Below are 13,099 nucleotides of genomic sequence, written 5' to 3' on the forward strand. Positions count from 1 at the left end.
TTCATCAATTGAATGTTGCCATAATAGTATAGGTTCAGAATATATAGCTTACTTCAGTCATCAGATTAATAAATCAAAAGTATTTTATTCAAATCTTTTCAAATACATTTTATATTTTTATAATGTATTTGGTAAATCGGTCGTCTGAAAAATATCTATCAAGACTATATAATCAACTAGTCAAATTGTTATTTTTGAAATATGACACTTTTTCTTTTTAGAGACACATTAATTATCAATCTTCTATCTATAAGTATTAAGAATATGCAAACGTTAGGTCATCTATTTTAGTATTCACAAGCCATAGTATCCGCAAGCCAATACTTAGCAGTATCTATAAGGGTACTTATACTTTGTGGCTTATTATTGTTGATATAAAATACTTTTCATCCATACAACCGATGAGCAGAGGCCGATTCCTATTCGTCTCTTTGACTATATGAAAACGTCATTTTATATCACTGGAGAGGATATATTTGTAGCTCACTTACAGCATCACGTTTCCCACATCAGAAATATAGATCAAAGACGAATACCAGACTCAATATCCGTTATTTCACTATATAGGTAACAATACCTATAAATACTTTATCAAAATAAAGGTACGGATCCACGAGACATCAGCCAAAGACTGATATTATATTTTCAGATTTGCTGAGATACTTAAATTAAATGACATTATGTGTCTGTAGTCTTTATATATTATAAAATCGATATTGTGTCGTGTTTGTCGTTAAAGTTAAAAAAAAACAAAATTGGCAGTTGTAGATAAAAAGTTAAACTTAATAGTTTTAGCATTAAAATTTGAAATTTCATAATGTTTAACAGTTAAATTATTAATTTCAATTTATTTTTAAAACTTATTTTCAATAATATATTAATAAAAAAACACTATTTCTAACATTGCACATTAATAAAATACACATTGGACTTTTTACTTAATCCATTCAATTTCACTTAAAAGATATACACAGCACTAATGTTGCACAATACGTCAGCTGTATAACTACAGATATGCTGCTTTAATAGTATTTCGGCGACGCGAACTCACGCGATTCCACTATCCAAAAAGTTTCTAACTATATATATTTATTTTTTAATTATTTACTTATCGCGTACGCCAGTCATGAGCATGTCGGTGACGCGAATCCATAATCTCTTTAACATTTTTATTTATTTTTTATTTATTACCCTACCAAAAGTTTTTTCTGTTTGTTGTGTAATTTTACACACATCTCAGAAACTGTAAAAATGCGGTTTTTGCCTTGTTTGTGAAAAGTTCCATTAAGTGTTATCGGTTTACAAACAAAATAGTTAAGTTTATTGAAATTAATTGATTGAAGCTCTACTCACAGATAGCTGATGTTAGAGGGAGTAACATATGAAAATGAATTACAACTTCCTTGAAAAATGAATATCCATACAAATTTAAAAAAAAAATCTTATTTAAATAGCATAATATCAACTGTAAACAATATTTAGACAGACAAGGTCGCGAACATCTTGTCGAGCGAAATTTTAATCAAACACTGTGAAGATGTTCATTCATATTCACTTAAAATTTTTAGTTGAGACACTTTTGCTGCACCGTCTGAACCCGTAGTTAGATAGTTCGTTCTACTATTGTTAGATTAATATTTACAAAAAAAACACATTTAAATTAAAAAGTTACTCCACTGATTTTTTTGTTCTAGAAATTTTCTTGTTTAGGTATGTCCAATGAAGGTCGACTTCAAAATCATAACAATTATTTTCCCATTTTGAATTATTTTCCCTTTCATTTATTAGCTTTTTATTTTATGTTCATAATATAATCTAAACACTTAAGTATGTATATAATAGAGTTTATTGCAAAAGTGTAACAACATTGTTTATTGTTTGTAGTGCGTCACTGGAGCTTTTATCATGTGATGATGAATTGTTCCAGACGTAGTTTGATCACCTGTGACTGTGACAGGCACAAAGTGAGCCTTTTGTAAATAGTGTGCACTCAACCTAGTGATAGGACTCGTGCGGCCCGCACCTAAAATCATCTCATGTTTTTGTTTTCAGTCATGCTTTGTCATGCATTTAACGATTATAAACGTAAAAACTATTTTGGTCGTGTAAATTGTATTAATATTGTCTTGTAAATGTGAATATGTATTGTGCTGTGAATATTGGGTTTATCGCCGCGTCCGCACTCGACTACGGTGCTTGGTGGCTGACCACCTGACCGCAATATGTGATCCCTTCCCCCGAACTAGATATACTATTACGTAGCTCTAGTTATACCGGCAATGCCTGCATGAGCGATTCGCTCAAACATTCCTTCAACGAATGTTAAATGGTGAGTGTTTTGAGTTATGCTTGCACTGAGCATGTTTAGTTTGCTTGTACAGAGGTTTTCCCGAAAGACTAATCCAAGAGTAGATTGAAGATTAAGTAACCTAGTAATAAACTCCTTAATAAGGCTAACACAGGGTAAATTGACATTTTGTGAGCTGGCCGCAAGCTAACGAATTTAATTTCTAGAGACGTAGGGATGAATTTTTTTCTGGAGAAGTAGAGTGATTATAGAAAGGTTATAAAGAAATTAGATGAATTGAAAATAGTATCATTAATTTAAATTTTTTATAACAATTTATTTCTCTAACAATTTTGACATTATATTATGACATGACTGATTGTAGCGAAACGCCCGAGTTTTATGGTTTTTTGGTATTACTAACCAGTTTATTTATTTCAGTAAGCAGTAGGATTTTTTTTGTATGTTAATGAGTAGGTATGAGTTTATTAGTAATAAAAAAGTAATGTATTAGTGATACTTGTGTAGGTACACTTGAGCGCAATAGGAACTCTACTGTAATTTAAAGCACGTGTGGCAACCTTAGACGTAGCCAAAATTATGCCCATTTATCGGTAAATTTATTTACAAATATCAGAAATATACTGCAAAAAACATAGAATTTTCCGCACCTACGTCATTACTAAACGCATATTTAAATCGTAGACAGCGTTTATATGTGCCAGTTTATACCTAATACAATAAGTGCGTAAATATTTAACTCTACTTTTTCTGCTTGTAAAATTAGCCAGAATGTATAAATGTTTGTAACAACAAGAATGTGCGATCCGCACCTGTCTAACTAGCAAACATTTTGGCCGATGTCCAATTTAGTCAGACTTACTATGCATAACATTGGACTAATCAATCAATGTCCAAATATTAATATCATACTTCTTAAAGCTATTCGAAGTAACTTGAAAAAATTTGGACAGGCAATGAAATTTCTGTAATGTAATATTCAAATTTGTCATTTTGGTATGAGTTTGTCTGTATTATATTTGACAAGTCTGTAAGTAGAAGAAAATAACATCGGAATCGTGGTGAAAGTATTGAAAATAATTTCTTTGAACTTCAGTTAAAAGTCCTGACACAGACGATGTTTTAAAAAAATATAGATACGTAGTTTAACTGATATTTTCTTTTTTTAATCGACTAATTAAATAATATATTGAATGCTTATAAAATTTTAATAAGTACTTTATTTTTTTAATGAACTTTTTACATTTCTACTGCTTATAAATTAATTACTAAAATAATACTTTTCAATTTGCTATGTTAAGAAACAACTTACGTAATGCGATTCGATAGAATTTTTCAAAGCCTTTGAGTAAAAAAAACTCCAAGTATCTAGATTGAAAGAAAGCATGCTGAAAACATAATGCCTTCAAGTAAAAGCAGCAACACTGCTGTAGATCCTTGATTACGCGAGATCCTTGCCTTTAATCTCAGAAAGAATTTCAGCGAAATTCTCGGCAAGAGCTCCGTTGCGTTCACTCGTTAGGTCCAGTTCTCGTGCTCGATGAAGATGGACTCAGAAGTGACTGCTGCGACAAGCATATTTTTGTTGTTCAATTCACCAATGGTTAATACCATCAAGGTGCTAAAACGTTTCCATTTATCGTGGATTTTTAGTTTATTTTTCTAATCTTTTAAACTTACATTCCACAGAATCGGATATGCTTGAAAATATTCTAGCTTAGCCAATTCTCAAGTCGTCCAAATCCGGCTCATGTTGATATTCAGTAAATACCACGCAAAACTGTAATGCTGTAAACTTATTATTTTACTCGGGTTGTGTAGCTTGACTCAAGTACCTGCATGGAGTCGAACCTCAGATAAGTCTTTCACGTAGTCGTTGTGTAGATAGTTCCGAGGCTTAGTATGTTACCAAAATTCATTTGACTTGCTGTTCTGATAGCAAAGGTACAAATATTTTATTCTATAGATTAATTCAAAATCTATGGTACTTTCTAGAATACTAAATCTTTCTAGAAAACTATTACATGTCAATAAAATGACACACAGTCATTGTTAACTAATTCAATAAATACTTGCTGCATTGCGAAACATAATTCGTAGATGCATTACTGTTTTTTAACACGTGGACCTTTGCTATCATATATCTAAGCACTAAGTTAAAACAAACACGAAAAGCTTTATAATAAAATTTAAGGCGTCGATCCAGTAATCCGTTTAAATGGGAAATATAACGAATTTTATAAAGAAAAATAGTATTGGGTTTTGTTTTCAAGTTTACCTTCTACATTTAATAACACACTTCTTGGATTCGTGCCTCTTTTGTTTAGTTAGGAAATAATTATGCACTACAATTACCCAGGTTAAAGATTGTGCTTATGTATACCTAATCCACCTAACTGCTAAAATGTTAACTTCGGATCAAATTATAAATGAACAGTTAAAACAACTGACTAAATTTACTGACAATTTTTATTAATCAACACACTAAGGTTTTGTATCTAAACTTATAATGCTGTGGTTGAAATTACTTAAAAAAATCTGTGTGACCACTTAAATATTCAAATTATTACATTTTACAATAGATTTAAGCTACACTGAACACTGGTATTTTTCATATTGAGCAACACTCTAGGTATTCGTACTAATACACAAATAAAATTTGAAAAACAAAATTTTATGAACGATGCGGGATTCGAACCCACGACCGGCACGGAACGCTCCGGCGTGCCGGTCGTGCTCTAACCAACTGAGCTAATCGTTCGAGTACCGCCTCGTTATAAAATTCTGTTTGCTTTGTTCAACTCCCAGGTTGTGGCTTCATCTACAACGCCGGAGGTCGTGGGTTCGAATCCCGCATCGTTCATAAAATTTTGTTTTTCAAATTTTATTTGTGTATTATTCCTAGAAGTGAGGGTTATCACTTTAAAAACATAACATATTGATTCGTACTATTATTAGATATGGAATATGGCCTAACTAAACTGCGTTATTAAATCTGTCAATGAACGAAAATAATACAGTCAATTCTTAAGGGTTACTAACAGTAAAATCTCTATGCAGGGAAAGATCGCGGAAAGTATTTTTGGATCCACGCCTTACACAGCCTTAAGCCCCTCCCAAGCTTTGATATGATAGGTAGCTAATGTTACGAAATGTAAAAAATCTAATTGATAAGCATGAAATGAAAAGTGAAACAAAATGGCGGATGAAGTTATAATATTATACCTATTTATCATCTATAAATAGTCTCAGCGACATAATGATAAAATATTTGTTCTATTGTATTCCTTCCATGTCACTGTTATAAAAGGTTTAATTATAAAAGAATTTCTGCCTGTTACATGTTTACTTTTCTTTGATGTTAGCAGCAAAAATGAAAGAGCAATTAATTTTTATGAATTAATTTGTGTTTTTAGGAATACTCTGTGCAGCTGACGTTCAGAGAACAATGGTTGGATGAACGGTTGAAATTCAATAATCTAGGAGGTTGGTATATTGAAATGTATATTTTCATTTGTAGAGGCAAACAAGCGGGCCGTTTACTGGGCAAAAAGTGAATGGTGTTTCATTAAACTTTCTATATATATGTATATAACGAAAATGGTCTTTGTTTGAGGCTCAATCGCGCCTAAACCACGGATCGTATCGACATAAAACTACCACCATTCGATGCGAAAGTTATCCTAGATGGTTTACTACTTATTTTTCGAATAACAACGTTCCTTCGTTAATTTATTTCCTTTTAAAATTCGCCCAGCTAAGCGGGCGGGAACAGCTAGTGCCGAATAATTATAATGAGTGTTTCATAATAATTTAACTTAAAACAAAGTTCAATAAGCAAGATGTTGACAGTAACTTTAATCGTAATAGCGTTAGCGTAAATTGGTTAAACCCACATTGAACCGGATTCGATCATCACTCGCCATCTACCTATATGTATTCGGTATTCGAATTCATATGTACATTTATTCGACGGTTTTAAAGGTCGACATTTTTTTTTATGGAATAGGAGGACAAACGAGCGTACGGGTCACCTGGTGTTAAGTGATCACCGCCACCCACATTCTCTTGCAACACCAGAGGAATCACAAGAGCAATGCCGGCCTTTAAGGAAGGTGTACGCGCTTTTTTTGAAGGTACCCATGTCGTATCGTCTCGGAAACACCGCACAAGGAAGCTCATTCCACAGCTTTGTAGTACGACGGAGAAAGCTCCTTGAAAACCGCACTGTGGAGGACCGCCACACATCCAGATGGTGGGGATGATATCCTAACTTGTAGGGTGCCGCGCGAAGGTGGAATTCGGCGACAGGAATCAGGTTAAACAGCTGTTCGGATACATTCGGACACTCCCCGTGATAAATGCGGTAGAAGACACACAATGAAGCGACGTCTCTACGCAACGCCAAGTGATCCAGCCGTTCACAGAGCACTGAGATCCCGACAATTCGAGATGCTCTACGTTGTACGCGGTCAAATGGATCGAGCAGATACTGGGGTGCGCCAGACCAGAGATGACAGCAATACTCTATGTGTGGCCGGACCTGCGCTTTGTAGAGCGCTAGAATGTGGGCCGGCTTGAAGTATTGCCGTGCTCTATTGATGACGCCCAGCTTCTTGCTCTTATAATTCCTGTGGTACTACAAGAGAGTATGAGCTGTGATCACATACCATCAGGTGACCCGTTTGCATGCTCGTTTATCCTACGCTACAAAAGAAGTCTGTTTTAAAAGTAGTTAGTAATGCCTAGTTCGATGTGGACTCCTACCATCTGTAGATCCCTCATTTGCACTCAGAATTAAAATCCATTTTAGAATAACTTCTAGGCCTGAACAAATAGTTTTTACTGGCTTTGCCATCGGTTTATTAGCGGACGGTTAGGGACAATAAAAGAAGGAATGGAGTAGAGTTTATCAATATTTATAGTTTATTGGTGGAGTTTTATATCATAAAAAATAAAAAAGTATTTAACCATTACAGACAAATATAGAAATAATTTAACTAATGCTCCACGTAGTCATAGTTTTTATTTATGTTGTAATTATAATTTAAGCATTGCTGTGTTGTGAATAAATGATTAACAAGAGTTCTAAATGTATCACCAACTATCCTGGAGATAATATTAAGCTAAAATTGTTCTCTTTAAACCCGGGCGAAAACACATGCCGCTAAGTCCATAAAATAAATGTAGGTTTTAGATAAATACTAAAATAATGACAAATTTCAGGTCGGCTGAAGTACCTGACGCTGACAGAAGCGAACCGCGTCTGGATGCCCGACCTGTTCTTTTCCAATGAGAAGGAGGGCCACTTCCACAACATCATCATGCCGAATGTCTACATCCGGATCTTCCCGAACGGCAACGTGTTGTACAGCATCCGAATCTCGCTCACGCTGTCGTGTCCCATGAATCTCAAGCTGTATCCGCTGGACAAGCAGACTTGTTCTTTAAGAATGGCTAGCTGTAAGTACTTACATATTACCTAAATGTAACAATGCATATGGTAGGCGGAAATGGGAGTATTTATTTCCAGACATACTTAATGGTTTGCCAGCAAACGTTTTAGAAAGTATTGAGAAAAAACCGGAAAAGGCAAAGTATTTATTAACCAAACAATTTTCAATGTAATTATGTATATTATAAGGCGGGTTAATATAATTAGTTTTAGAATTTAGTATAAAAAATGTTAATTAAGAGCGATCTCGTCCGCACGGATAAACCTTACATGTTTTCTTGTGGGTGACTATATATGTATTTTCTCTATAATACTTTTAATATTGAACAATAAAGAAAAAAAAAAGTAGCAGCTTAAGAGAGAAAAGCTCTGGCTGAAGTGAAATGATTTATTTGTATGAATCGTGGTAACATAGTTGTTAACAATTAATTGGTGTACAGCACAATTCGCCAATATATTGGCATACAAATATTTGATTGTCAATATTGGAAGTAAGTAAGGAAGTGTGAAATATTAATTAAACATTCTGCACTTCATGATGCTGTTGTTGATGATGGTTAATTTGATTGAACTAATAAATGAAAACTTTTTAAATAACAAACTTGCTGGTCAGAATTAATTTAGAGTCCATCAAAACTATCTAAACATCTGACAGACATCTATCATATGTCCAAGGCAACCTCTAGTGAAGAAACTTTCTCAGCGGGAAAGTTCTGGTGAGTGCGACCATTTATATGGTTGTCCGAAATAATTATCTTGCAACACCAGAGGGATTATAAAATAGCCTTTGAGACAGATGTTCATGCTTTTTCATGCCCTCGAAAGATTTTACCTACCACTCATTCAAAAGAGACTGCCTCAGACCTGAGAAGAATGGGCGCAAGAAACTCAGCGGGCTTTTTTTTAAATATAAAAATAGGGATTACAATGTGATATCGTACAATAAACATTTATAAGTAAAGAGCCTGAGGATGTTCGCTTTATTCCCAGTCCGTGGTGTCATTAAGAAAATCGTTTATGCTATAGTAACCTTTCCCACACAAACGTTTTTTAACAATTCTTTTAAATTTCGTAACACATTTGTTTTGTACATTTTCTGGGATCATACTGTAGAAGAATATACATACTTGCATTACATACACAATGTACTTGCTATTTCTGATTGGTTAAAGTCACTTCAAAAGCCTTCCGTATGTTCGTATATCGGACGTGCTCTAAGCGATATGCCATATACGGTCTTTTAAGAAATCTGTAGTGAAAGTGAAAACAGTGCGTAAATATATAGATTACTATTCAGACAGATAGGTGGCGCATTTTTATAGCGTCAAGCAGTAGTTTTGGTTTGAAAGACGTCGTAGCTAGTAAGATTACTGGGCTGATGAGATTTAACTTCCTTTGTCTCAAAGTGAGCGCAACAGGGATGCCGCTCAAGATTTTCTCAATGCACAAGGTGCCCATTTCGAATATTTTCTTAACTGCAGAGGCTTCAATATACATGCACATAAAATTTTGTTCATAAAAAGACGCCTTTTTATCTGTAATGGAACTCTAGGTAGGCATATTTTTATTAGCACCGTGATCTAATTCTGCCCCTCGTAAATATTAGTGTTAAGTAAACAATCTGTTTGTATTTTTAGATAAGCCATTGTTTTATTTACATCTCAATCGGTATGAGCGGAATTCCGAAGTGTTACGGCTCGCCAACACCATACATCCGTCATCGGCCGAAGTATGCTCGGGCGACGACGGCCGAACTTGAACTATCCACATCCCGCAGAACACAGAACTACCGAATCGAACAGAGATAGAGAGTGCGTTTTCATAAACCCACACATGTCAATGTCACTGATGTTGACGTCGACGAAATAAATTGCGGAATGAATTTTCTAAAAGTAACATTTCTTCGAATGTAAGTGTAAGTAGTAAGCACATTCCGAATTACTCATCCAGGTAGATCTGTCCGGTTTAATCGGTTTTGGAGCACGCGAGCCCTTACGCTATTAGTCAAGTTCAATTTATTATTTAATTATTTATTCGATATACAATATGGTTTCACAAATACAAGGGCTGGAATACTCGTATAAGGATATGTTAAAGTTCAATATTTCTTCATACGCTATTGGTCACTTTGTTGAATCAATAATCAAGAATTAATTGTTTTGTTTGGGTTTACATTTCAATCATAAGATTTCCAAGGTACGGAATAGTATACTGTACGTAAACATAAGAGTAAATACATTTTTCCCGAAACAATACGAATTTATAGATTATAGAATTAGGTTGACCTTAGTATGATCCACAAAATTTACTATTATCAATGGTGACAGATGGTTGGACAACAGACGACCTCGTATTCCTGTGGAAGGAGGGCGACCCAGTCCAGGTTGTGAAGAACCTTCATCTTCCTCGCTTTACACTTGAAAAGTTCCTCACAGATTATTGCAACAGCAAAACTAATACTGGTCAGTATGTTAAAGTTTTTTATTGTATTGTAATTTAAATAAAATATTTATAGTAACGATTAAAAGTTCGTTCTAACTCATTCATTGCCGATCGTTAATTATAATCAGATCGAAACACTTATGAAATTAATTTTAAATTATATAATCAAAATATTCTTCGTGACGTCACAAAATGGCCCAATGGAAGACCAGCGTTGGTTTTCAAACCAGCAACACGCTGAGTTGGGACCATTTTTTTTAGATCGAATATAATAGAAATGTTTCAGTCTTTTTGTTTTTTGCTTGTTTATCAATCTTAAGTTTATATTTATTTTTTATGGTCTGCCTTTGTACAAAACTACTTATAGGTACGTTTCAAAATAATTTTTTTTCTTTCTTTCTTTTTTCCTAAAATGCGCTTAGTTTAAGCCTATTTGAATAAAGTTTATTTGACAAAGCTTCGCACCACCGACGTCTCTATAGGTTTTTATTATTGTATTATAACGAAACTAGAATGATTAGCGGCGTTCAGTCGGCAATATATTGGTGAAAGTACAACTTTTGCAATATTCAGGTGAATACAGTTGCTTGAAAGTGGACCTGCTCTTCAAACGCGAGTTCAGCTACTACCTCATCCAAATCTACATCCCATGCTGCATGTTGGTCATCGTCTCCTGGGTCTCCTTCTGGCTGGACCAGGGTGCTGTGCCAGCGCGTGTCTCACTCGGTACGTATTATGTATGTGGTACGGCGTCATTCTACAGTAACGAGTCGTTCAAGTGCAGATAAAAAGTCTTCTTATGGATCTTATTGTAAATTAAAGTTGTGTGAAAACACGAAACGAGAAGAAGTGAAAATTTCATCAAGGCGAGAGTGACGCAGGTCCAACACGGCTAAACCTGCATACGTTGGCACCCCGTACCCCCGTAGTACTGATTGTGCACCCATTGTCTTTTAGATTTCCTTACTTTAATTATGATATTGTTTAATCAGTCTTGTTCCAATTTATCTGTGAGTAACATTAAATAGTGTTAAATAAAGTGCTTTTTAAAAACTTAATATACATAACTCGAGGTTATTAATACGAAATATAACTATGTTTTGGTCTATTATAATCATAAATTAATGATCATAATATGTAGCTGAAAAATTTTTGTATGACTGATCGCGTTCTCTTACGGCCGTTTTCAATAACGTTGAAAATTCTATCACCGTTTAATTACACGATCTTATCTAACGATAGTTATAGTCTGATGCTATCTGTCGATAGGTTATTGAAATGTAAGCAAGCGTAAAAGATAGCTTTGTCTACCTCTAGTAAGTTAAACTAAGGATAGATAGGTTATTGAAAACGGCTGTAAGTCGATTCGAGCTGACCTTAGCCGAACGAGCGTCAAAGAAAAAAGTTGCCGATCAAGATTTCAATACCTCGTATAGAAGTTTCACTTCAAATTCAAAAAAGCATAAATAAAATGCTTTAAACATTCCCATTAGTATGTTTCCTTATAATTTTCAGGAGTGACGACGCTCCTCACAATGGCAACACAGTCATCTGGCATCAACGCGTCACTCCCGCCTGTCTCCTATACCAAGGCTATCGATGTGTGGACAGGGGTCTGTCTAACGTTCGTATTTGGTGCATTGCTCGAGTTTGCACTCGTCAACTACGCGTCTCGTTCTGACATGCACAGAGAGAATATGAAGAAAACGAGACGGGAGATGGAGGCCGCTGCCAGCATGGACGCGGCTTCCGATCTGTTGGACACAGATAGTAACACTACCTTCGCTATGGTGAGCTCGCTGCGTTAATAGTTTATTTTGTTGTTTCTAGAAGCTTCTATAAAACGTGTAGTTGTGCATGGACACTATATACATAGTTATCTTTTTGGGTTGAGGGTTTATAATTCATAGGAAAGATAAGTTAGTTATTATTTTTTAAATTCAAACTTAATTATTGCCGATATTCGTTCATTGAGTAATAACCGTGAAATATATAATAAGCTATTACTTTGAATGTCGAATGAAATATATTTGATTTGATATATACATCTTAGGTATATAATTATATTTAATTTGCATAACGTGTATTTTTTTTGTAATTGTGACGATGTGGGTATGACTTATATATAGATTAAAAAAGTTGTTTTGTAGGACTTAGGGTTTGATTTGTAGAAGGTTAGATGATAGATAGATAGATATTCTTAGTTTCAAGTGCTTTAAATGTTTGCATAAATAGCACATATATCGTTCTCAATTTTGGGGACACAATAAAAAAAAAATCTACCAATTCCCAAGCAAATACAGAAAATAGATTAGATACTTGTATCAAAAACAAAGCAAACTTGCTTTACCTTTTTAATGAATTAATATATAATTCTATTGAAAAAAAAATCTAAAAAAAGAAAGTCTATAGAATTGTAATATTAACATCTCTCATTTGTATCTTTCAATAATTATTATAAACACATAGAGACACAAAGCGGGTATTCAAAATTACATTTTATATACTCACATGAATTTGAAATAAACAAAAAAATGTCAGGTTAGAAAATCATTGGATTTCAATATGTTTTATACTCTATTATCATGAGAAAAAGTGATAAAAAGAGCGGGATGTTTACCTTATGGTAAGTGGTACGCCTGCCCATCACAAAAAAAATGCTGATCAGGATTCGTGAAAAACCCATAATTCTGAGCGTCATTGCAAATGTGCTCGTCACACTTTGAGACAAATTTTCCCAACAATTTGACGAGCTACGATAATCTTCAAACCGAATCACAAAATACAGTAATTGTTAGAAGTCAGATATTGAGGGTATTTGAAAATTAACCTAAAACCTTAAAATCTACCACCAAGGTTTTTGTTATTTTTTTCTCATACGTATGCTAGCAGAT

At 34.2% G+C, this 13,099-nt stretch overlaps 1 protein-coding gene across 12 annotated transcripts in view; it reads left to right on the forward strand.

Annotated features, from left to right (window-relative positions):
• LOC126975623 (glutamate-gated chloride channel) overlaps positions 1-13,099 on the forward strand; it is a 144,646-nt gene that overhangs the window by 26,259 nt on the left and 105,288 nt on the right. For 10 of the 12 annotated variants that reach the window (XM_050823614.1, XM_050823615.1, XM_050823619.1 and 7 more), the window contains exons 5-9: positions 5,725-5,794; positions 7,535-7,771; positions 10,091-10,225; positions 10,779-10,931; positions 11,721-11,995. In XM_050823614.1, the coding sequence (XP_050679571.1) occupies positions 5,725-5,794; positions 7,535-7,771; positions 10,091-10,225; positions 10,779-10,931; positions 11,721-11,995 (870 nt within the window). The remainder of the gene's footprint in view (positions 1-5,724; positions 5,795-7,534; positions 7,772-10,090; positions 10,226-10,778; positions 10,932-11,720; positions 11,996-13,099) is intronic. The other 2 variants (XM_050823624.1, XM_050823623.1) reach the window with 1 other exon arrangement.

The sequence above is a fragment of the Leptidea sinapis genome, chromosome 36 (genome assembly GCF_905404315.1).
Source record: "Leptidea sinapis chromosome 36, ilLepSina1.1, whole genome shotgun sequence".
NCBI lineage: Eukaryota > Metazoa > Arthropoda > Insecta > Lepidoptera > Pieridae > Leptidea > Leptidea sinapis.